General features: G+C 49.1%; 1 protein-coding gene across 2 annotated transcripts in view; it reads left to right on the forward strand.

Annotated features, from left to right (window-relative positions):
* Window positions 1-26,807, forward strand: part of LOC146789709 (Golgi reassembly-stacking protein 1-like) — a 380,315-nt gene that overhangs the window by 55,807 nt on the left and 297,701 nt on the right. Inside the window, exon 3 of one of the 2 annotated variants that reach the window (XM_085632043.1) lies at window positions 21,676-21,879. The exons of the other annotated variant lie outside the window; for it this stretch is intronic. Within the exon in view, the coding sequence (XP_085488169.1) occupies window positions 21,676-21,879 (204 nt within the window). The remainder of the gene's footprint in view (window positions 1-21,675; window positions 21,880-26,807) is intronic. 2 annotated transcript variants of the gene reach the window in all.

Here is a 26,807-nt window from a genome sequence, read left to right on the forward strand (position 1 = left end):
ACATCTGCAGTGATGCCCAGCATTGCTGCATGAGTCCCTAACTACTTTAGCCCAGGCTGATTTTTCCAAATCATTGCCCAACAAATACTCCACTGGAAGGTCTGAGCTAACCCCTACTTTCTTAGGGCCAGTTACCCCTCCCCAGCTGAAATTAACAACTTTCAAGGAATGTCAGTCCTGACATTGTTAGCATTGGTCACTTGGTACATTTCTCCAATTATGATTTGGTCCGGGCCCACAAGATTTTCTGTCACCATAGTGACCCTTCCACCTGTGTCCCTGTTTGCCATGGCCTCCTTACCATTGATCAAAGGCTGTGTCTGTATTTGCCCAGCTTACTGGTACAAACAAATAAGGTGGCAAGATCCATGCCACCATCACAGACCAGCCCAGCCTGAGCTGGAGTTCTGACTAGGTCAGAGCCCAAGGTTTTTTTTTTTTGTTTTTTTTTTTTTTGTTGAAACCGTTTATTACAATCTCAAATATATACAGGCATGGGCCTACAACCTTCCGGCCGGCCGCTAAAAGTGACAGAGATAAATGACATGTATACAATGAGGCACTTGGCGTTAGAGACGCTGAAGCAGGAGGTATCAACAACGTGGGCCACATGACTCTGAGCTCACAATACGGTTTCGTTTTATACAACACAACAACATAAAACCACACCCGCAAGGCAACCCGAGAGCGAAAATGACAATATATGCTCCTCAAATGGGGGGACCCCAACCATACACTAAGATCGAAGGAGGGGAAGGGGAATAGGTCCGGGACTGGGAAAGCACTGTGCCCGGGATTAAGGGAGGGGGTCATCTAGGGGGACGGAGCTGGTGAAGCGGGAGGCAACAATGGCGGCTCGCAAATACCCCCGCGGTAGGCGTTCCAGGGGCCCCACACCTTCAGCCATGCCCCAGGCTTACCCCGCGCCACATACACCACCTTCTCTCGGAACATGCACCAATCCATGTGTTCTTTCCAGGCCGACACAGCCGGGGGCCTCTGGGATCCCCACAGTTGAGCGATGTCACGTTTAGCAATCATATAACCCAGCGTCACCCATCGCGTCTGCGGAACCGAGTAGTCGGTCGGTTCCCACACATTCAGCAGGCATCTCCTTGCTTCAGGCACCAGCACGACATGCGTAACCGCTCGCAGGACCTCATGCACACCACGCCAGAATCGCTCCACCCTCGGGCATTCCCACAGAATATGTAAAAAAGTCGCCAATACACCGCACCCACGCTTACACAGTCCATCCTCGGCATAGCCCATGCGCAGAAGCCCTGGCCCCGTCATGTACACCCGGTGAAGTATCTTAAGCTGGACGAAGCGAAGGCGAGCCGGGATGGCCACCTCCTTCGGGGAGGCCACCGCGGAAATCCAGTCCTCGTCGTCCAGCTCCAACCCATCGGCAACCCAAGCCTCGCGGAGCCCAGTCAGTAGGCCCGAGCGGTCATTAATCAACTTCTTGTAGATGAGGGAGATCGTGCTGTCCGGAACGTGGCCATCTAGCACTCTATCCTCCAGTGGGGAGGACTCCGGGATGGCGGCCACGTCTGGGAAGACAGAACCCAGTGCGTGACGGACCTGCAGGTATCGAAAGTATTCACTGCCCTGCAGCTGAAACTCCGCCTGCAGTGTCTCGAACGTTTTGAATCCTCCCCTCGTCCAGAGGTCCCCCACTGTACTGATGCCTATCGTGTCCCACCTATCGAAGCCCCTCGAGGTCCATAGGGAGCCCAACCTCTCAGACGCATACAACGGTGACGCCCGGGTCAAACGGTCCGTCCATCCCATAGCTGCATTGGCCGCGTGCCATACTCGCACCATGACACGCGTGGGTCCCGTCAGGCGGGAATCGGGCACGCTAGTGTAGAGCGCTCGATTGTAATCGCCACCGGGCAGGAGCATCTTGTCCATTTCAAATGCTGGGTTTAAGGCGGGCCCGTAGAGGCCGTGATTAATTGCAGCTAATTGGGAGGCCCAGTAATACCGCTTAATATCCGGGAGGGCAATCCCTCCGTCATACCACGGGAGCGTCAACTTTGCCAGGGCTATACGCGGCCTCCCGTCCCAGAACAGGCGGCGCTGCAAACTCTCCACCTCGCGGAAGTAACGCGCCGGGACCAGGTCCATCGAGTTCTGAAGTGCGTACAGAAAGCGCGGCAATGACATCATCTTGAACAATACCGCCCGGCCGAGCGGCGAAAGCGGTAAGCGCCGCCAGCGCGCGACGTCCTCCTTCAGGCGCTGGAGGGGGGGAAGCAAATTCCGCTCGTAGCGGGCCACCGGGTCCAGCGTAATATAGATGCCCAGGTAACGAAACCCCTGCGAGGCAATCTGGATCGGGCAGCCCCGCGGGAGGACAGGAGCCTCCCCGGAGAGCACATAGACACAGGATTTAGCCCAGTTGATGACAAGACCTGAGTTACGGCCGAAGGAGCTCAGAACATCGACCAGGACAATCAGTGATTTACGCGGGGAGGCTAAGTACAACAGGATGTCGTCGGCGTAGAGGGACACGCGGTCCTCATACTCAGGGGTCCAACGGAGACCACGGATAGAAGGGTGCCACCGCAGCCACTCCGCCAGAGGTTCCAAGGCCAGTGCAAACAGGAGCGGCGACAGGGGGCAACCCTGTCGCCTGCCCCGTCCCAGCACGAATGGGGCCGAGACTCGACCATTCACCACCACCTGCGCCAATGGGTCAGAGTACAACAACTTGACCCAGCTGATGAATCCCGGGCCAAATCCAAATTTCGCCAACATCGCCCAGATGTACGGCCACTCGAGCGTGTCAAACGCCATGGTGGCGTCCAAGGACGCCAAGATGGCCGGCTCCCGCACGAATGGAACACGCGCGAGCACCCCGTGCAAGCGCCGCAGGTTAAGGGCCGTGTTGCGATGGGGAATAAAGCCGGACTGGTCTTGGTGGACCAGATCGCCCACCACGCCGACCAGCCGGTTAGCAAGCACCTTGGCGAGGATTTTAGGCTCCGCATTCAAAAGCGAGATCGGCCGATAGGATGTAACCCGGTCTCGCGGTTTCCCCTCCTTGTGGATAACCACGATGGTAGCTAGACGCTGGTCCGGCGGGAGGGAGCCCCGCGAGTGGGCCGCAAGGAACATCGCGCGGAGGTGAGGTGCCAGTACATCCGGTCGCAGCTTATACAATTCAATAGGAAGGCCATTCGGGCCCATGGCCTTGCCCGAGGCGACCGAGCGTATGGCGAGGGCGATTTCATCCGAGGTGGGAGCGGCATCCAACGAATCCCTGTCCTCCACTGAAAGCGAGGGCAGCGCGATGTCCCGCAGCAGGGCATGAGAATCCTCCTCCGAGCAGGGAGAGACCGGAGAATATACCTCGCGGAAATAATCCGCGAAGCAAGAAACAATGCCTTCCGGCTCAGTAATTCGTACACCATCCATCCTCTCAATCAGCGGGACCACACGATTAGCTCTCTCCTTCTTATCCAACCACGCAATCAGTTTGCCAGCCTTATCACCCACATCGTACAGTCGCCCCTGTTGCTCTCTGCTAAGGCCCCTGGCCGCCTCCGTGACGAGGGCCCTATAGGCCGCCTGTTTAAGATGTAGAACATGCAGCGCCGCGTCAGTCACCCCACTCCCCAGACCACCCTCCAATTCAGTAATTTCGGCCTCCACCCGGGTCACCTCCTCCTGTGCGCGTCTGCGGGCATGGGAGATAAAGGAGAGGGCCTCCCCTCTGAGAACTGTTTTGAAGGCTTCCCACAGAGAGATGGCCGACGGAACGGACCCCACATTCTCCTCAAAATACCGTTGCAATGATTTAATCAGGTCAGCACGAATAGTGGGGTCACGCAGGTACCAAGCATTGATTGGGGCTACCCTGCCCTCCCCCCTCGGGAAGACACCCAAGTGCAATAGGAGCGGGGAATGATCTGAAATACCCCGCGCCAGATGGCGCACCTCCCCCACCCTCCCGGCATGAGCCGCAGGGACAAGGACATAATCAAGCCGCGAGAGGCTACCATGGGCACCCGAATGGAAGGTGTACTGCCGCTGGGCGGGATGCTTTAAACGCCAGCAGTCCACCAATCCCAGTGTGTCTAAAAGGCCCGCTAACCACGCCTGTGCCCGGGGGAGGTCCCTAGGGGGATGACGATCCATATTCCCAGAAGCCACCGCATTGAAATCCCCCCCCAACCACCAGAAGCCCCCCCGGGAGGTCAAGGAGGAGGCGCCCCAGATCTGCATAGGTGGTGGACTGTAGCCCCGGTGGGACGTACACAGACAAAGACAACTACCTTGCCCTCCATCCTCCCCACCAAGACAGTGTAGCGTCCCCTCTCATCATGGCGCACCTCGTCTATTTCTAGCGGGAGCGAGGTCTTGACCATAATGCCCACCCCCCGTGAGCCTGATGTGAAGCCCGAGTGGGCTACCAAGCGAAAGCCATGGCGATTCATGGCACAAAAGGAGTTACCAATAAGATGTGTCTCCTGCAGAAAGACCACATCAGGCGAAATCCGTTTCAGATACTGCAGGACCACACCCCGCTTGATCCTATCACCCAGTCCGTTAACATTCCAGGACAACAAAGTCAAATCCCTACCCCCCATCACATAGCGAAGCCATCATTTGTCCCCCCCAGAGCATCTCAAAAACAACAATACAATAACGGGTTTGCCTTGCGGTAGAAACGAACCACACCCCACCCCAACCCACCCAACCCAACAGAACTCCCCCCACCCTGCACCCCTGCATGAGCCCAAACAGCCCCCCCAAAGTGCAGTGTGCCTGTCGCCCCATAGATAAGAAAACTAACTAGTCCCCCAGAGGAGGAGGGAGATCCCCCAAGAGACCCCACACGACCTCCACAGGAGGGGAACTTACCCTAACAGTCAATAGTGACAACAACGCAGTCCAGAGCAAGGCCTACCATTAGTCCCTCAGTCCTGATCCGGCGGGCCCTCACCAACAACCGCACCCCCCCCCACCCCCCCGGCCCCGATCTCCGGGCAAAGTGTCTAGCCAGTCCCCGGCCACCTCGGGTCGATCAAAAAAGTGCGTGTGGCCATCCACCTCCACTCTCAGCTTAGCTGGAAAAAGCATCGCATATTTGAGATTCAGGTCCCTTAGGCGACGTTTAACACCAAGAAAGCTCAGTCTCTGCTTTTGGACTGCCGGAGTGAAGTCAGGATAGAAATTGATGTCCATATTGTCAAGTTTGACCGGCCCTTGTAGCCTGGAAGTCTGTAGGATAGTGTCTCTGTCCCGAAAATTGAAGATCCGGGCGATGAGAGGCCTCGGAGGGGCTCCAACCTTAGGCCTACCCCCGGGGACCCTGTGGGCATGCTCCACCGCAAAGAATTTACTCAGCCCCCGAGGCTGGAGATGGGTGAGAACCAAGTCCTCAACAAATAGATCCGCCGCCTCCTCCAGCCGACGATTCATCAGGGCGCTCGCCTGGCCAAGCCTGCGCACCTCCTGTTGGAGGGCCGCCACGTCCGTTGTGAGGCCCGTGGTAGAGTGGGCCAAGGAGTCGACCCGGTCGTTGGTTTTAGACAAATCAGCCCTCACGAGGCCCACGTCCACGAGGACCGAGAATCTTCTGCGCCAGAGTGTCGAAGCGCTGGTCCACCGAGGCCTTCATCTCGGCGATGGCGCCCATGACGTCTCGGAGGGTCAGGTCCGTGGGCAGAGCGGAAGCATCAGTCGGGCAAGTAGGGGACCTACGCGGCGCCTCTGGGGATCCCTTCTGGAGGGTGTAGCGGTCCATACTGTTGGATTGCTGGGCCGCGCCACGGCGGGTCGATTTTATCTTAGCCCGATCGCCATCTTGTTTTGTGGACATGGTTTCGATCCCCAAGACGAGTCAGTCTCCTCAAGAAAAAGGGGGGCCGACAATCCAGTTCAAGGGGTCCAGGGGGGAGCGACCACCGCTCCGCAGGACGGACCGCAGCTGGCGGACCGGCAGGGCACCCCAGCGAGACCACACCACCGCACACCGCTCCGCAGCCCAAACTCGCCTGGCAGCAAGGAGGGCGCAAAAGCGAAAGTGAAAGTGCGGGGCACGCAAGTCACCCAGCCTTGCCCGCCGCTGTTGTTCACTTTGTGCCCGGATCGCTCCACAACTCCAGTACGGGGGGCCGGTGTGGAGAAGGCCGCAAACCTCAATCTATGCTCCTGCCGGTGTCCGAGGTCCGATTTAAAAACGGAAAACGGGCGTCACCTCTGCTCGGGCTCACAAATACAGTCCCCTCATCTGGGACAGGATTCTGTCAGGATTTATTCAGGAGGTCGCGGAGGTCCTCGGGAGCCTCGCACCTACGCGGCCATCTTGGTTGCGCGCTAGGCTCCTCCCTCCAGAGCCCAAGGTTAACCCTATTAACCCCTTGTTCCCTCTACCACCACCTGTACTAGTGCTAGGGGGCGCAGTTGATTGGGCAGTGGTGGTAGGAGGATTTTCCTTGGCTTTTAGACCAACAGTGTCTCGTGTCCAATGGGTCTTTACCTTACACAAGTAACACCAAGGTTTCTTTTTGCCTTTACCTTTGTTGGATAGTGACTCTCCCCCAGATTTAGGTTTTTGGGTCCCTGATGAAGTCTTCTGATCTTTACCCTTCTCCCCACCCTTATCTGGAGTTTTAGCCTCTTGCTTCTTCTGGTAACCACCATTGTTCTGTTTTTTTCTGCGTCATCCTGGTTCCGACCCACTTATCTGCTTTCTTTCCCAATTCTTGGGGAGAAGTTGGATCAGAGTCAACCAGGTACTGATGCCACAACTGGTTTTGGCATTTATATTAGATCTGCTCCCTTGAAATCATTCACTTTGCTGCCAAGCAACCAGCCTTCCAAAGCCTTAATGGCACTATCCCCAAAGGCTACCCAGTCCTGATTCTGTGTCTTCTGGGTTTCTCAACTTAATCCTGTACTATTCAGTGGTTAAGCCAAACACATCAATGAGAACACTCTTCAGGACTGAGTAGTTGTCAGCATCCTCTTCTCTAACAGTGAGGAGCTTATCTCTACATTTGTCAGCAAAGGAGAGCCACAAGATATCTGCCCACTGCTCTTGAGGGACCCTCTGAACTTTACATACCCTCACCAAAGCAGTTATCCATTTATGGATGTCATCCCAACATGGTAAGGCGGGACAATCTTGCTCAGGTTCCTGTTATCAAAGGAATGTTCCTTAATTCCAGGGACACTGTTCCTGCCACCATGGGACTCTAGTCCCAACTTTTTTTTCTAGCTCTCTGGACTTCTAGGGATTTTTTAATCCAGAGCTAATTGCTGTTGCCTAATCCTAAAATTAGCCTTCTCAAGTTCCAGTTTTTGGTACTCCCTATCATAAGAGTGGTCCCTCATGCAAGATAACAAATGTACCTACAGACTGTCCGGAGTGATTACTCTGCAGAGGGAGATTTAGATCTCCTTGGTAAAGTCTACACTCAGCCTGGAGGGGTGAAAAGGGGGCATCATGGCCTTCTCCACTGCCTTCTGGAAGATCTGAGTTATCCAGGTGGGGACCCATCTTGATCCCCCTGGTCATGGTTAGATTCCAGGTCATAAAAGGTGTCCTCTCCTGACCTGTCTTTATTCCCTGTCCCATCCACTCTGTCTGGTTCATCTGACCCAGGGGTCTTCCTTAGTTCATCTAACAGTAACATCTCTATTAGACTTTGAGTGTTGGCACTTCTCCCCGTCTTCAGCTTTCTAGCGCCACACTGGGCTTTCAATTCATTGAATGAAAGCTTAATGTATCCAGAGAGGGCAGAGAGCCACTGGCATCTTGTTTAGTAGAAATACTAAGTGTGGTGTTGCACCTACCTAACCTAGTGGGAACCAAACTCTGAGGTTAGAGAAAGGGTGTGCTACACCCTCGACTTACCCAACCCTAGGTTCAGTAGAACTTACTTATTCTAAGCTAGTATTATATGTACCTAGTGGTTTTCAGTTAATCAATACAAAGATTTATCTGGTAAACACAATTAAGGCTTAAATCCTAACCGCTGCACACCAATGTGAGAAGTTGGCCTGGTATATGCTGTCTGCTAATTAAAGTGGTCACCCTGTACCAGCCCAAACAGCCCTTATGGTGATTTAAGAGATCGAGGATAACCTAAGAAAGCTATCCAAGTGCTAGCTGTGGAGAGCTGCCTTCCGGCTTAGTCTTGAAGGAATGTTAAGCAGCTTGTTTTACCAGAATGCAACCTTATAGTATTGATTAAATGAAGAGAACCACACAGTTATAAAGATATGTATTTAATGATCTAACACTCTTTAAGTACAACACAGTACCCTCTATACGTGGATGCTCACAAAGCATACTATACTGTAGCACAGAAACAATAGTAAAAAGCACTAATACACAGTGGGTTCCAGGGGGAGACCAAACCATATACTAAAACAGTGGTATAGATCCACGACTCGAGTTAAGACTTGTCTAGAGGATGTAAAATCGCTGGGACCACAAAGAACCACCCAAGGTGAGTAAGTAGGAACCCCACGGAGGACACGTGCAGTGTGGAAACACAGCCGCGTGCTACGTACAATTCTATGGGAGTCGCGGTTGAAGTTTTAAAGTTTAAGGACCCTTCTAAGTGAACTTTGAAGAAACCCCGTGGAAGTTAGGAGGTTGGAAATCCACCCCACCCGTGGCTACCGTTGTACCAGAGGTACCTATCCCAGGGAAGCCAGATGCATAGGTCTGAAGTGGTGTTGGAAACAGCCATTGATCTCTGGAGGACTTCCAAGAAGAGCCACTTCTGGAAAGAAGGAAAGTGTCCGTCGGAATCCAAAGGTGGATTTTTGTTGAAGAGTACCTGAAAGCAAAGGGGACAGTCTGGGTCATTCAGGAGTGACCATGGGCTCGGTAGACTTAATGCCCACCAATGTCTGGTGCTTCAGGTGCATTGAGGGTGATCTTGACCCTGCATTCAACGTGACCAGAAGACGTAGAGTATGACCAAGAGCACAATAAGAGCTGTCCCACGAAGGATGTATAGTACTGCGGGGTCGGTGTCTGGCTGGAGCACCAACAAGCCTTGGCAACGCAACCCACGCAGAAGGTCGAAGGGTATGGTTCAGACCAGCAAGGTCCAGGAGACTCACCAAACTCAGGGGAATCGGGGCAGGCATTTAGCCTTCATGGGAGCCCAAGAAAAGCAAAGATGGCCCTCGAGGACCCACAGGCCGTAGGCACAAAAGTCGTGAGGGGACCTTCTAGCAGTTTCACAAAGAAACAGCCCACGGAGCACTCTGTGCGAAAAGACCGGAGTTCTTTGGTGGACATGGTGCCAGAGGTTGGGACTACTTGGAGCCCAGTGCCCTTGTTTTGGAAACGCCAACAAGCATATGCGCTTGCTAAAGTGCTCTGTGCACAGGGGTACGGGTATTGCAGCCCCCAAAAGTGATTCTGACCTCAAACTTGTTAAGAGGGCAGCTCGTAGCTCGCGGTACTTGGAAACCCACCTCCTGTGTTGCTGGAGCCTTCCGAGTCAGGAGCAGCAGACGGTCAGTTGAGATGTGGTGCCTGCGGTTGCAGGGGAGTGACTCCTTTACTCCAAGGGAGATATCCTCAGTTGTCCTTGATGCTCCACAGGTCCTACACGGAGCCTTTATGGTGCACAGACTATGCTGTGGACGGAGAGGGAGACAAATTTAGGCCCAGTCGAAGACCAGCCAAGTCCAGAGTGTCCAGATGGTCGAAGGTCCGTAGTTTCTTGATCAGAATCTTGTCTACGTCCAATCTATCTTAAGTGGTGAATGCACCAACTTACACAGGCTGCAATGGCAGCCCTGTAGATCCATTTTGCATGGCCTCTCATGGGTGGCATAACGCATGCTTCAGCCCATGGGAGGCCGGCCTCTGGGGTAACTATGCCCTGGGTGCATGGGTACCATATACTAGGGACTGACAAGGGTACCCCAGTATCCAATCTGGAGTGTACTTAAGTACATGACATAGTTTATGGAACCAGCAGATAGACTGGGGTCATGATTAGCAGGATTCCAGTAAAACTAGTCAAAACCAGTAACATGAAGCAAAAAGTGGGGGTTACCATAAGCAGATCCTACTTTCCTACATTTACTATATCTAAGGGTCACTACACTTAAAACCTATACGTCACCCCTATAGTAGGCCTTACCAATCCTGAAGGCAGGGTGCTTAGTTCTAAGTGAGAGGGTGCCACTGCACGAGTAGGACACCCCTGCAGCCTACGGAGTCCATTCTTCCGGGTTGTGAGTGCTGCAGCCCTTTACGACAGTGGCATTATGCGACCGCATGATGACCAACTCTAAAACGGCTGAAAGTAACCCTATTGTGTTTGGTGTCAAACATTGTGGAATCATACCCCTACACCGGTAACCGGTGGGGGAAGTATGATTCCACCCCTCGGAAATGAGCTTTGTGAGGTCCCTGGTGTTCCTGGTACCAGCCTTCTAGTCCCAGGCAGCCCAAAATGGTTGCTGCAGACCAGAAAGAAGGCAGAACAATAGGCATCCTGTCCCAGATGGGCTTTAGTGTATTAGGCCTGTGTGGGTGCACTTGCCAGCGAGAAAGTCTGCATGAGGGCCATATTTGGTGTCCCTGTGCATAGTCCAGTTCAAACCAGTCCTGGGTGTCGGTGCCTGCTCTGGTGCAAAACTGGACAAAGGACATGGGAGTAAGCTCCCCACTGTCCAGACCCTCCCGCGGGAGGGTCCCCTGAATCTGTCCAACCCTGTCCCGTGGGTACACAAGGGTTACCTGGATGTAGGACCTTAGATTCGACGTGGACAAGATTCTGATCAAGAAACCACTGACCTTCAACCGTCTGGACACTCTGGACTTTGCTGTCATTGGTTTTGGCCCGACTTAGTCTCCCTCTCCGTCCAAAGCATAGTCTGTGCCCGTGCAACATACAGGTTCCTTGCAGGACCTGTGGAGCATCAAGGACAACTGAAGGTATCTCCCTTGGAGTGAAGGAGTCATTCCCCTGCAACCGCAGGTGCCACATCACGATTGACCGGTCTGCTGCTCCTGAGCTCCTACGGACTCCAAAGGCTTCAGCAACAGCGGAGGTGGGTTTCCTAGTCCCTCGAAGTCCGAGCTGCCCTTTCACCAAATGAGGTCAGAATCCCTTGTGGGGGCTGCAATACCCATAACCCTGTGCACCGCGTACTTTTGCAAGTGCATATGCTTGTTGGCGTTGCAAAAACCAGTGCTCTGGGCTCCAAGTAGCTCCCAACCTTTGGCACCATTTCCACCAAAGAACTTCAGCCTCCCCGGACTGAGTGCTCCGTGGGCTGTTGCTTTGTGAAACTGCTCGAGGTCCTATCACGACTCTTGTGCCTGTGGGTCCTCTTGAGGGTCATCTTTGCATTTCTTGGGCTCCCCTGGTTGCTCCAGGCCTACCTTGACGACTCTGTTTGAGTCTCCTGGAACTTGCTGGTCCGAACTGTAACCACCTTCGGCCCTCTGCGTGGGTTGCCGTTGCCAAGGCTTGTGGGTGCTCCAGCCGGATACAGCCCCTCAGTACTCTACATCCTTCGTGGGACAGCTCATATCCGGCTCCTGGTCCTGGTGGCTGCAGAGTCCAGAACCCCCTCAATGCACCTGACGCACCGACTTCGGTAGGCATTCATCTACCAAGCCCCTGGTCTTTCCTGAGTAACCCAGACTCTGTCCCTTCTGCTTTGAGGTACTCTTCAACAAGAATCCACCTGTGGCTCTTCTTCGAAGTCCTCCATTGAATTTGATGGCGGTTTTTGACGCTACTTCAGCCCTATGCACTCGGCTTCCCTATGATAGGTAACTCTGGTATTACGGTGTCCACTGGTGGGGTGGCTCTCCAACCAAAGTTCCACTGGGTTTCGGCAAAGTCCACACAGAATGGTCCTTAAACGTTAAAACTGCAACCATGACACACTCCTAGAATTGTACGGCGCACGCGGCCGTGTTCCCACACTGCTCCTGTCCTCCATGGGGTCCCTACTTACTCACCTTATGTTACGTTAATCTTTATTTGTATAGCGCACGTGCACCAGGTTGGTTTCTTGGCGCTGCTCTGAAGGTGCTAGACTAAGATGTTACTAGTAAGCCTGTTTAAATAGCCACGTTTTTAGCAGTTTGCGGAAGCTCATGAGGTTTGTGCAGGATCTGATCTCAAGTGGCAGAGTTCCAGAGTTTGGGGCCTAGGGTGGCGAACCTGGTCCCCCCAGCGTGTTTTAGCCTGAAAGATTGTGTGGTCAGGAGGTGCATGTGGGTAGATCCTAGGTTGCGGGTAGGAGTAGATCTGTTGATCAGACTGATGAATTTTGGGCTTTTACTATTCAGGGATTTGAAAATGATGCATCCTACCATGAAGGCGCATCTCTGGGGTATTGGAAGCCAATGTAATTTCTTAAGAAGAGGAGTGATATGTTGATGCCTGCTTTCTTGAAAGATGTCTGGCCGCCTGGTTTTGAACCATTTGAAGGTGGTGGGTGAGGTAGGCTGGGATGCCAAGGTAAAGAGTTGGTATAATCGATGTGGGATATCACCATAGCGAGAACGGCCTGTGTTTTTGCTTCCTGAGTGAGTAACCTACTGATTTTTCTTATTTTCCTTGGTTGAAAGCAACATGTTGAGATCACGGACCCAATTTGATTTTTCATGGTGAGGTCTTTGATTATGACTCCCAAGGTTTTTGCAGATGTAGAGGGGACGGGGGGCTGTCCCAGTTCTTTAGGCCAGAAGTGGGAGCTCAAGGGGTTCAATGAGCCTCCTGTGAGGATCACTTCTGTTTTATCTGGATTTAATTTGAGGTGGTTGCTGTTCATACAGTCGCGGATGAACAGCATAGTGGGTGGTTCCTTGGGGTCCTAGTGATTCTACATCCTCTAGACACTGTCTTGACTCAAGTCGTGGTTCTTATACCACTATTTTAGTATATGGTTTGGTCTCCCCCTGGAGCCCACTGTGTATTAATGCTACTTACGATTGTTTCTGTGCTACAGTATTGTGTGCTTGAGAATATTTTAGTGTAGAATATACTGTTTTACGTTTAGTGTGTTTATAATAATAAATACATATTTATGTAACTACTGTAAGAACTATTGGACAAGAGATGCTGATTGTCCAAAAGTGGTAGGAGGATTTTCCTTGACCACTGCCCACAAGGCAACTGCACCCCCTAGCGCAAGTACAGGTGGTGATACAGGGAACAAGGGATTTGTAGGGTTAACCTTTGGCTCTAAGGTGGGTTCTGGCCTAGTCAGACCTCCAGCTCAGTCTGTGATGGTGGCATGGATCTTGCCCCCTTATTTGTTAGTCCCAGTAACCTGTGCAAATAGACAATAGCCTTTGATCAATTGTAAGTAGGCCATGGCATTCAGGGACACAGGTGCAAGTGTCACTATGGTGACAAAGAATCTTGTGGGCCCTGACGAAATCATACTTAAAGAAATGTACCAAGTGACCAATGCTAACAATGTCAGGACTGATCATTCCTTGGCAGTTAGTTTCAGCTGGGGAGGGGTAACGGGCCCTTAAAGGTGTGGTTAGCTCAGACCTTCTAGTGGAGTGTTTGTTGGGGAATGATTTGGAAACGTCTGCCTGGGCTAAGGTAGAGTTAAAGACTCATGCAGCAATGCTGGCCATCACTGCAGGTGTTTGCTGTGACCACGTCACAGGCCAAGATGGATAACACTGAATAGGCCTTGGATCTTGAAACAATGGACCCAAGGGCTTTCCAAGAGAAGGAGCAGGATGGGTAAGGCTGTGTCTCCCCACCCCCCGACTCTGAGAGGATCAATATCTTGAGGGAGATGATCTCCGTCCCTGTGAAGGAACTGGAACCTGATCAGGATGAGTTCTTAGGGACAGGGGGCCCTTCCAGGGCTGATTTGAGTTTGGAGCAGCAAACCTGCCCCTCTTGAACCCCTCAGAAAGCAAGCTGCTGCTGAGGCTGCTGGAAGTGTCAGGGGATCTCAAGATCTACTGGGATGAGGGACTCTTCTACTCAGAGTGTAGAGACCCCAAACCTGGTGCCACCAGGAGGTAGTCATACCTCTGAAGTTTAGGGGCTTCCTACTCACCTTGGCACGTGATATTCCCTTAGCAGGACACCTAGGCCAAAGTAAGACTTGGGACAGGCTTGTCCCGGACTTTCACTGGCCTCACACATCGGAGGTCACAAAGGAGTTTTGTTGATCCTGTACCACCTGTCAAGCCAGTGAAAAGTCTGGTGGTACAACAAAGACCCCCCTCATACCACTTCCTGTGGTGGGGTTTCCCTTTGAGAGGTTTGGGATTATCATTGGTCCCATGAACCCTCAAACTGCATCTGGGCGCAGTTATATTCTAGTGGTGGCGGACCATGCCACTAGGTACTCAGAGGCTATACCCCTTAGAACCACCACAGCTCCTATAGTGGCAAGGGCCCTCCTGGGAATTTATTCCAGAGTGGGTTTCCCTAAGGAGTTCTGAACTGACAGCAGTACAAACTTCATGTCAACTTGCATCACTGCAATGTGGAAGGAGTGTGGAGTGAACTACAATTTCACCACACCCTATCACCCACAATGCAATGGGATAGTTGAAAGGTTCAACAAAACCCCTCAAGGGCATGATCATGGGCCTCCCAGAAAAACGTAGGCGAAAATGGGATGGCCTGTTGCCCTGCATTCTTTTTGCCTACACAGCGTCTCACAAATGGGGTTGACTAACTACAGCCCTTTTGAACTTGTTTGTGCATCCAGTTAAGAGTCCCTTGTGTTTGAAGGAGGGATGGGAGTTACCTCTCAAACCTCTAAAGCAAGACATAGTGGACTATGTACTTGGTCTCCGCTCCAGGATGGCAGAGTACAAGAAAGCCAGCAAAAACCTTGAGGCAAGCCAAGAATTGCAAAAAACTTGGCATGACGAAAAAGGCTGTCCTGGCTGTTTACCAGCCAGGGCAGAAGTTTTGGGTGCAGGAGCCTGTGGCCCAGCTGCTCTCCAGGATACATGGAGTGGGCACCATACCATTCTTGAGCAAAAGGGAGGTCACCTACTTGGTGGACCTTGGTACTCACAGGAGCCCCCACAGAGTGCTCCATGTGAACAGGCTCAAGCCATCAATTGACAGGGCTGACATGGGCTTGCTCATGGCAACTGATGAGGGACAGGAGGAAGAGAGTGACCCACTCCCTGACCTCACAAAACCCTGATGATGGGTCAGTTGATGTTGTAGCTTTGGGAGGCTGCCTCCTTGACCAACAAAAAATTGATCGTAGGAAGGTCCCCAATCAATACAGTTTATGTTCTCTGACTCCTAGGCAGACCAACTGGTGTATCCATGAAGTGAACACAGGAGAAATACTACCTGTTAAAATAGGATTTACAGGCAGCCTGACCAGGTCATCGACTGCATCAGGACTGAGGTACAAAAGATGCTGGGAGTGATTGAGCCCTCAGATAGTCCTTGGGGCTAGCCCAGTAGTCCTGGTACCTAACCCTCACACCCAGGGTGGTAAGAGATGAGGTTTTGTGTTGACTGCTGGAGACTTAATGCAGTCACTAGGACTGATGGTCATCCAATTCCTAGGGCAGATGAGCTTATTGATAATTCGGCCTCAGCCAAGTTTTTGAGCACGTTTGACCTCACTGCTGGCCATTGGCAAATCAGACTATCTGATGCCAAGCCAAAAATATCATTTTCAACCCCTAGTGGGCATTATCAATTTACTGTAATGCCCTTTGGTTTGAAGAATGCACCTGCCACATTCCAAAGGTTGGTGAACTAAGTCCTTACAGGCCTGGAAGCATATTGTGCAGCATATCTTGATAATATGGCTGTCTTTAGCTCCACCTGATGATCACCTGGTCCACCTGAAGAATGTTTTGGAGGCTCTGCAAAAGGCAGGCCTCACTATCCAAGCCACCAAGTGCCAGATAGGGCAGAGCAAGGTTGTGTGCCTGGGCCACCTTGTGGTTGGAGGCAAGGTTCAACCATTACAGAGCAAAATCCAGACCATCATGCACTGGTTGCTCCAACTACCCAGACTGAGGTCAGAGCTTTCATGGGCCTGACTGGGTATTACAGGAGACTTGTTAAAGGATATGGCTCTATAGTGACTCCCTCAAATGATCTTACCTCAGAGAGAATGCCCAAGAAGGTTCAGTGGACAGTTAGCTGTCAGAAGGCATTTGATATATCTCAAGCAGGTCATGTGCACTGCTCTCATTCTGCAGAGTCCCGACTACTCCAAACAGATGCAACTGAGTTGGGGGTAGGGGCTGTGTTGTCACAACTTAATGCAGAGGGTCAGGATCAACCAGTAGCTTTTATCAGCAGAAGGTTGACCCCCAGAGAGGAACTTGATCAGCTATACAGAGGGAAACCTTTGCTGTGGTCTGGGCTCTGAAGAAGCTGAGGCCATACTTGTTTGGCACCCCCTTCATTGTTCAGACAGACCATAAGCCCCTCCTATGGCGAAAACAGATGAAGGGTGAAAACCTCAAACTTTTGAGGTGGTCCATTTCACTACAGGGGATGGACTATACAGTGGAATATAGACCTGGGAGTAACCATACCAATGCAGATGGACTTGCCAGATATTTCCACTTCAAAGATGAAGACTTAACTGGTCTAAGTCAGTCTCATATCCTTTCATTTGAGGGGGGGTGTAGGAAAGTAGGATCTGCTTATGGTTACCCCCACTTTTTGCTGAATTTAATACTGTTTTGACTAGTCTTACTGGGATGCTGCTAATCAGGACCCCAGCCTATGTTTTCTTCCTAAAATGTTATATCATGTACATTCCAGATTGGCTACTGGGGTACCCGTGTCAGTCCCTAGTATATGGTACCCATGTACCCAGGGCATAGGTACCCCAGAGGCCTCCATTGGCTGAAGCATGTATTAAGCCACCCATGAGAGGCCATGCAAAATGGATCTACAGGCCTGCCATTGCAGCCTGTGTAAGTTGGTGCATGTGCCACCTACTTAAGATATGGGTTTACTATAGCTAATGGTCACTACACTTAACTTATAAGTCACCACTATAGTAGGCCTTAACAGTCCTCAAGGCAGGGTGCTTGGTACTAAGTGAGAGGGTGCCACTGCTTGAGGAGGACACCCTTGCAGCCTACCGTGTCCATTCTCCCGGGTTGTTGGTGCTACAGCCATTTACGACAGAGTGGCATTATGCAACCGTGTGATGACCAACTGTAAAACTGCTGGAAGTAACCCTATCGTGTTTGGTGTCAAACATGGTAGAATCATACCCCCACACCAGTAACCGGTGTGCGAGGTATGATTCCACTGCCTCCGAAACTAGCTTTGTGTGGTCCCTGGTGTTCCCGGTACCAGCCTTCTAGTACCGGGCAGCTCAAAAGGGTTGCTGCCGACCAGGCACACATTTCTGCCCTCCTGCTGCTGAGCCAAGCTCGAGCAGGGGAAGGCAGGACCATAGGACTCCTGTCACTGGGCGGTGGGACCACCTCTCAGACAGGATTTAGTGTATTAGGCCTGGGTGGGTGCACTTGCCAGCGACAGTCTGCATGAGGGGCACATTTGGCGTTCCTGTGCATAGTCAAGTTCAAACCAGTCATGGGAGCAGTTGGCTCCTGCTCTGGTACGAAACTGGACAAAGGACATTGGTGCAACCTCCCTACTGTCCAGACCATCCCCTGGGAGGGTCCCCTGAATCTGTCCAACCCTCTCCCGTGGGTACAAATGGGCTTACCTGGCTGTAGGACCCTAGATTTGACGTGGACCAGATTCTGAACCAGAAACCACTGAATTTCGACCGTCTGGACACTCTGGACATCGCTGGACTTCGTTTGGGCCCGACTTAGTCTCCCTCTGTCTGAAGCATCATCTGTGCCTGTGCACCATACAGGCTCTCGATCATCAAGGACAACTGAACATATATCCCTTGGAGTGAAGGAGTCACTCCCCTGCAACTGCAGGCACCACATCACAATTGACCGGTCTGCTGCTCCTGAGCTCGTACGGACTCTGAAGGCTTCAGCAGCACAGGAGGTGAGTTTCCTAGTCCCTGGAGGTCTGAGCTGCCCTCTCACCAAGTTTGAGCTCAATCCCTCGTGGGGGCTGCAATGCCCGTACCCCTGTGCACTGCATACTTATGCAATTGCATATGCTTGTTGGCGTTCCCAAAACAAGTGCACTGGGCTCAGAGTAGCCCCAGCCTCTGGCACCATTTCCACCAAAGAACTTCGGCCTCCTCACACTGAGTGCTCAGTGGGCTGTTGCTTTGTGAAACTGCTTGAGGTCCCCTTGTGACTCCGGCCTGTGGGTCCTCTTGAGGGTCATCTTTGATTTTCTTGGGCCCCCCTGGTTGCTCCAGGCCTGCCCTGACTCCCCTGTTTGGTGAGTCTCCTGGACCTTGCTGGTCTGAACCATAACCTTCGACCCTCTGCGTGGGGTGCCATTGCAAAGGTTTGCACGTCCTCTGACCTGACCCTGATCCCTCAGTATTCAACATCCTTTGTGGAACAACTCATGTCTGGCTCCTTGTCGTCTTTGACGTCTCCTGGTCCCGGTGGCTGCAGAGTTGAGAACCCCCTCAATGCACCTGAAGCACCTGCCGTTGGTGGCATTTGTCTACCGAGCCCCTGGTCTCTCCTGAGTGACCCAGACTCTGTCCCCTCTGCTTTCAGGTACTCTTCAACAAGAATTCACCTTTGAATTCCGACAAACACGATTCTTTCTTCCAGCAGTGGCTCTTCTTTGAAGTCCTCTGAGTTTGGCGGCTTCCGACACCACTTCAGCCCTATGCATCAGTCTTCCCAGGGATGGGTAACTCTGGTACTACGGTATCCACAGATGGGGTGGCTCTCCAACCTCTTAGTTCCACTGGGTTTCTTCAAAGTCCACTCCAAAGGGTCCTTAAGCTTTAAAACTGCAACTGCGACTATCTCATAGAATTGTACGGTGCATGCGGTCGTGTTCCCACACTGCACCCGTTCTCCATGTGGTCCCTACTTACTCACCTTGGGTGGTTCCTTGGGGTCCCATTGATTCTACAAACTCTAGACACTGTCTTGACTAGAGACTTGGTTCTTATACCACTGTTTTAGTATATGGTTTGGTCCCACCCCTGGAGCCCACTGTGTATTAGTTCTACTTGAGATTGTTTCTGTGCTTCAGAATTGTGTGCTTTGAGAGTATTTTCGTGTAGAAGATACGGTGTCGTACTTTTAGTGTTATATTAATAAATTCATATTTTTGTAACTACTGTGTGGTTCTCATTTCATTTAATAAATACTATAAGGATGCATTCTGGTAAAGCAAGCTGCTTAACATTCCTTCAAGACTAAGACTAAGGCTGCTCTCCACAGATACCACTCTGATAGCTTTCTAAGGTTATTTTTGAACTCTTAAAACACCATAAGGGTTGTTTGGACTGGTGCAGTCTGTCCACTTTTAATTAGTGGTCAGCATATATCAGGCTTACTTCTCACAGTAAACCTATATCTTAAGTAAGCGGTGCATGCACCAACTTACACAGGCTGCAATGGCAGGTCTGTAGTTCCATTTTGTATGGATTCTAATGGGTGGCATAATGCATGCTTCATCCCATGAGAGGTCTCTGGGGTACCCATGCCCTCGGTACATGGGTACCCTATACTAGGAACTGACAAGGGTACCCCAGTATCCAATCTGGAGTGTAACTAAGTACATAACAGTTTAGAGAGAAAGCAGATAGATTGGGGTCCTGATTAGCAGGATCCCAGTCAAGCTAGTCAAACAGTATAGCATGAAGCAAAAAGTGGGGGTTACTGTAAGAAGCAGATCCTACTTTCCTACAATGATTTTTCTGGTATTACAAATTTGCTAGTCCCCTAGTCTAGCCATAAGAATACTGTCTGTACCTGCAAAATACTGGTCAGGTGGCGACCCTTGGTGGCATTGGCAAAGATGATTTAAAAGATGGGTGTGATGGTGGTAACCGTTAAAGCTGAGAAACCTGCCTGCTCATCAGTTATTTTTGTTGTGCCTGTTCAAGCGGGACTTAACATTCTTTCAGGATGATTTCAATATGCAGTTGTGACATGAAAAAGTAAATTCCAGAACGGTCAAATTTTGTTTTGAAAACGGTGGAATGTGAGAGTACAAATGTAATTAGCGGAAGTCTGTTATTGTCAGTTAAATTTACAGTTCACTCCTAGGCTCGGTTAGTTAATGCAGGCACTGCACTGGCTTACTGCTACTCGTTCTCTGTTGGTGCTGCTTGTCTATTTGTTCGAGGTTTTGCGGTGTTTTTAGGTCGATCCTAGAGGCAGCACGTATGCACTGCGAGGCATGATGCAATCCTGTGGGCTTTAAGCATGCTGCAGTTTTACCAAGTGAAAACACCGTTCTTCTGAATCGGTCAGCCTCTTAATTACCAGCGGGCCAGTTTGCCACTGTATTTTGAGTAGCGTACCCTTTGTTCAACCACGCTTTCAGGCACATACAGCGAAAGTGTAATCCAACCAATTTAGAAGCACTGTGGCAAAGAGTATAGGTGTCCGAAAACAAAAAGCAGCGCCTTTAGGCACTGCACCGCACAAGCTTAGTGGGGATCTCACTGTGGTTTAATCTTTAATAGCCCCGATATAAAAGATATGACCCAATAACTAGTCAAATGTGAAATAAACACGACTTCTTATCCCCAGTGCCAAATTTTGCCATGTCATGTGTTCCTGGGCACATCAAATAATGCACGTATGCTAAAGTTACTTTATCTGCCAAAAAATTTCACATTTATAAACTACTATGAAAGGCTATATGTGGCGATGGATATCTCCACTCGCTCATCTGCAAGCTTGGGCATCACTTGTGCTTTTCAAGGCTCCTAGTTATTGCAGCCTACGTCACAAATACCTAAACGTGATCCTGCCCATTTTACACTTTTCGCAGCACGTGGCTGATCCTCCAGTGATCACATCTCTTAACTTTCCCCAATACAGCACACACTTTTCTCTCTCTCGTGGCACTAGCCAGTTACCTCACTTTACTAATACCTTATTCACAGCACAGCCAAGAAAATGCGCAGATGCACTATATAAAGGCAAGTTACTTTATAAAAAGGCAGTGGGACCTCCCTGTACAGACAGGACAACCAATGTTGTCCATTATTTGCCCCACCTCTAGGCAACGAAAGGCGTGGCATGTGCTTGTTCAAGTGCTGCCCCAGATGTCTGTGTGCTATGGTGTTCTGGCAATGCTTGGAAGTCCAACAGGCGAGTAATTGATGATAAATGGTCATGTCTGTCTTTTATGCAGTGTGAGGTTGAAAGAACACACAAGCAAAGCTACAGCTACTTAACACTTGGTCCGATGCCTTCTGGCAATTAGTTATATATCAATTTCTGACCAAACAATTAATAATGGGCTTGCATAGTCATTTATTTGGCTTTTTTCAACAGAATATTCATTGTCTCTCACCATCAATTTACCACAAACTTTGATGTCTTTAATTGCTAATATAATGGATAATGTGCTGAATGGTTAAACACTTACAAGGTTCCAAAGGCAAGACCTGTTGCCTATGCCAGTGCTTGTTTTTAAAAGCTACACCCTTAAGTATTCTGTGAGCCGCCTTTGCAGCAGTGCATCAACCGGACTTGAAATTGTACACTGAACAGTCGGGCACAATTAGTGATAAGCCGATTGCCTTTGTAGTACTTTCTTTGACCGTATCATTTTAAATGTTTTCCTCTTTTAGAACAAGGACAACAACACGTTTAAAGACTTGTTGAAGGCCAATGCAGAGAAACCAGTGAAGCTGGAAGTATACAATATCAAGACCATGAAAGTGCGGGAGGTTGAAGTTACACCAAACAACATGTGGGGAGGCCAGGGACTTCTGGGTGCCAGTGTGAGGTTCTGCAGTTTTCAAGGAGTTCACGAATATGTGTGGCATGTTCTGGTAAGAAACCAATATATGGACGCTTTTTTTCTAGCATTTGTGGTATTACATTACCTTAAGTTCTCCCTGTCCTAGCAATCTGTTCCGGCAGAAAAGAGCAGATATTAAATGAATTGGTGACTGTATCCGCGATCATGTGTTTTTGTTAGGCCTTCTTGTGGGAAGCAGATAAAATATGGTGTCCTGATAGTACTTTATGCTAACTACTAGAAAAGATGGCTGTACTCGGGGAAAATGAGTGATCCATCATGCCACTAATTTTAAGCTGCATATTGAGTAACGCACCTTTCTGCATATGGGATTTGTGAAGACTCCCAACAGTTTTTCTGTTGCAGAGGCCTCCATACAATGTTGTAACATTCTTGTATTTTTTTTTGTTGGATTTTTCAAAGCAAAACCTGAACCTCCGAGTTAGAGCAAATGCAGCCAATCAGGAAGATTTCACGTACATTCAGTTCCATAGTGTACAGTACATAGGTCTTGTCCAAATCAATTTGCAAAAGTGTCTCTGACCACCCCCGAATATCTTGTCCTGCCAGAGTCCAGGCAATGTGTTTATTTACCTATAAAGTCTACTTGCAAGTTGTTCATAATATTGATATTTTGTCAGCTGTTCATTTAGAGCATCACTGCCATGTTGGAATGGGGTTTCAACTATTCACCATGTTTTTGTTGAACATTTAAGAGAGGCACCACTGACTATATTCATTTTGTTTCACTATATCCTTTTTAATATCAACCTCCTTTCAAAGCGGTCTTACAGCAAGTATGACTGTTAAACCCCCAAAAGCTTCAACCTACACTTCTTTCAAGTAAAACTTTCACTCAGTAGTGCTCTTCAATAATTTCCACCAATGGCTCTCTACATAGTGGTTTGCCTTTAAACAACCTATTATATAGACCTCTTCAACAAAAGTTGACATAGTTCAACTCTGACCTGAAACTGAGCACATACGCTACAAGACACAATGGAATTCCATAGAGCTCTTGAAAATAGTCTGAATGTTGTGACCTAGTATGCGTGCCAGATGGCTTAATGCGAACTGCAAAGTTCTGCCACCTTGACAAAACACCTCATTGAAAAGGACGATGACCTCAAATTGCACTTTCCTTTGAACAGGCAGGATCAGCCTTGCTTTCTCCAGCTCAGCAAATTTCACAGCCTCCACAACTCAATCAAAACTGTCTTTACCTTGATTATGATAAAAGAAAATCAGTGATTAATCAAAGCTATAAATATAACCAAATTGCCGGTAGATCTCTGCCCTCTAATCATTTTCATATGCATTCTTATAATGCTCTGCTGGCATACTGACCAAAGCAAATATTTTTTATCAAATTGCTATTTCCTGATGACCTGAAAACACTTTTGCATCAAATGGAGAAGCAGGGACTGGGCTATTTGGCACATTGAAGACTACTAACTGAAAGGGCAGCCTTTTCACAGATCTTTACCTCAATTGAACAAAAATACTCGTTTTAGAATGGATTCAGACCTGAAAGTGTCCATCTAGGCAATTTCCTATACAAATAGATTCTAATAAGAGTTTCTGCAGTACTCCTGCTCGATCTATCATGTGTATTGACAATATTTTGACACAGCCAGATTTTGATTCAAATGCTAAATGGCGAAATCCAGGTCACGTTCCTCAGTTGTATAAACACCTCACAGACTGGGCCAACATTGTCACATTTCCTTGTTCTTTTTTGCCAGTCTTCAGTGTGCATTTTGTTGTCTGCCCTTCATTTTCTAAACACTTTTTAACTTTCTTATAGCTGTGCTGATATACAGATCCTCTTCAAACTAAACTTTAAAAACCTTTAGACTTTAAGATCTCTGGCTTTTTGACAGCTGACCAGTGGATGCTAAGACCATCTTCAGCTTAAGACATCCTAAACCTAAATGCCTGTGAATTATGTCCACAGCTTGGATCTGTAGCCGCATGTCCTTGGATGAGAAGGGTGCCAACAGGCCCAATGAAGACTGTGAAGGGAGCTCGATATAATGGACTTTAACCTCTTACCTCAAACCCAAGTTAGTAATATGAATAGATGTTTTGTTTACAATGAGCATGCTAGAACACATCCCTACTTGAGATGTTCTCACAGGGCTCAGCCACAAACATCTTGTGTTGACACTTGATTTTGCAAATGGACTTTGCATCAAACTTCTAGACAGTTATACGTCAAGCCACAGTGAAACCAGATTGAGGCATCCAGAAAGCCCTGGGCACAAGCAGACAAGGTAAAATGTATTCTATCAATTCTCTAAACTAGTTAAGCCTCTCCTTCAAAACCTGCATTGCTCACTGGGTGATGATGGATTGTCACCAATTTTTGAATCTACACTCTTACCGTGCTGCTAAGGGTGACACTACATGCCTACACAACTGAAGTTTACCATTTCAAAATACTCTGTTAGGAGCTCCTATGCTGTATGGAAGATCTGATTTATAGCAGCCATGGTATGTGTGCATATATTGTCTAATTTCTTACAATAATGTCCCAACTGTTTCCCGCAGCGAAACCCATCAAGCAAGCATTACAGAAGTGTCCAGTTCAAGTCCCCAGTCAGAGAGCCCAGGTTTCAGTCACGTCTCACCCAATGGTTTTATATGCAATCTCTACAACCTCTTTGACTTAGCTGTCCTAAACATCTCCCACCTCCTCCGTAATTGGTGGAGGGTCATCACCCCACTAAGTCAGAGGATAATAAAATTATAATAGAACAATTACCTTTTTTTTTACACGGAGTCAGGTAGTCTTGGGCGGGGCCAGGCATAGCAGGGAGGAGGGGGTACTGTGCCCTGTAAAGTGCGCATTTTGATTTGGTTGACCTCTTATGCCATCTATCTGTGGTAAATATTTCATTACCGGTACTATTTTTTATGCGGTAAAGTCTAGTAAGAATAACTCAGTAAATATAAGAGGCAGAATCCGTGGTATTAGAGGTTCTAAAAGGCTTTATTCCTCTACAAAGGAATTACAGTTCGAACTGCAGGCTTCAAATTCCATCACCATGAGGGTTCAGGAAGGAAGGCAATACATTATTGACAAGTAATCATTTTTATAAGAAATGCATTACAGTGAATCAGATGCAGGAGGCGTAACAGTTGATAAGATAGATAAAATATGCATACGTAACTAAAAAAGGCGGACATATAGGCGTAACTTAGAAAACGTCATTATACATGATGTCACAAGTGGGTGGATCCATAAGAGAATCCTGCAATGTCAGCAGAAATATTTGGCAGAGATGCGCGCGCAGCCGCATGACGTGTGATTGACGTGCAACTAGAGGGTGAAGGGGACTTGACATTTAGCTCTACATGTGGAGACAGAAGTCTGAGGGGTCATGTCAACCTAATCCCAAATCATATCTAATATCTTATGTTTAAAGAACTGTATTATCCAAAAGGAAAGGTCTCTTGGACGGAATCTATTCTATGCTGACTGTTAGTGCGTGTACAAGCGTCTAAGTGTCTACATGAGATGCGAGGGGGCAGGAATCTTCCATGGTAACAGGGGCTATGAATTACTTTCATGAGGACAGCGAGGCCTGGCCCTTTGCACGGTAGCTGGAAGAATGTTTACCTAAACTACTAGACAGGAATGCATCGGATGAGGAGCGGAGCAGATAATCTTGAAGGTGAAATACAGTTTTTGGCAGGCAACAGGCTGGATCAGGCACCGTTAGCCGCGCAGGGAGTAGGACAAAGTTCATGGATACAGATGCGGGCTCGGACTGGAGCTTTCATAGGCAGAAGGCAGGAAAAGGCTTGATGGCAGAATTCAGGGCCTACTCGCCTGAATCTGTAAAATGTGGAAAGTGAACCACATAAAGTCGGTGGCCTTTCATACTTAGGAATGGCATATCTGACCCATTCATGGCGGATCTGAAAGAGGACATGTTGACGGTGGACGCACATGTATTTGCGTCTTCATAACTGGAACTGGAGGGAACATACATGTACTTATAGCATGCACATGGAGCCGTTGGGGTCTACGATAGGGGACATAACTGATCACAAAATTCATATTTCCTCATATCCCCGTGCTCAAACACCACAAAAGTCATGCACTTCTCTCACTCTAAACGGTCCTTGGAAATTTGTTAAACCAGCACCAGACTTCTCCTAATGCCCCACCTTTATTCGCTTTTCCTTCCAACTGGATTTGCTCCCACCAACTTCATCCATGCTAGAGACCTCTTTGTGTTGACCTTCTTCATGACGCAAAACTGAATTTTAGTAACCTTATTTTCTGTAGTACGGTACACCCAAACCAAATCTCTCACCATGCTTTTATCACCACCTCTCTTCTCAACTTCCATTTTAATCACCCCCTTCACCATGTGATCATCACTCTCAGCAATGTCATTGGCTTGTGGGTTGTATGAGGTGCGAGAATGCAACATACCACAAAAGTTGAGATACTTCATCATTTCCTTTTGATGAAAGTTGGATGCCATTATCAGTGATTAACTTCACTGGGTATCCTTTATCTTTAAACACCTTATTAAAAACTTTAATGGTACTCTTTGTAGTAATATCTTTTATAATGTGACTGATCATTCTTTGGTAGGCACTCGCTGCCGTCACGAGGCCAAACTGCCTTTGGGTAAACTGCAACATCTTCAGTTGTAATAAGTGCCATAAGATATTTAGATTCTGGGTGCAATTTAATCTGGTGATGGGCACTCAAATCAAGCTCGCCCCCCCCCCCCCCCCCCCCCCCCCCCGGAGCAACAACACAAATGTATTAATATTGGGATAGGGGATAGTTTATCACAACATTGTTTTGATTTAGCGTGCGCAGATATACACAGAACCTAAAACTGCTGTCAGATTTTCCCATGATGACCACTGGAGAAATCCAAAAAGGTGCCTCTGTGGGCTCAGTTATTCCCTGTCTCACCATTTCTTCAA

Source organism: Triturus cristatus, chromosome 10, assembly GCF_964204655.1.
Source record: "Triturus cristatus chromosome 10, aTriCri1.1, whole genome shotgun sequence".
In the NCBI taxonomy this organism is placed as follows: domain Eukaryota; kingdom Metazoa; phylum Chordata; class Amphibia; order Caudata; family Salamandridae; genus Triturus; species Triturus cristatus.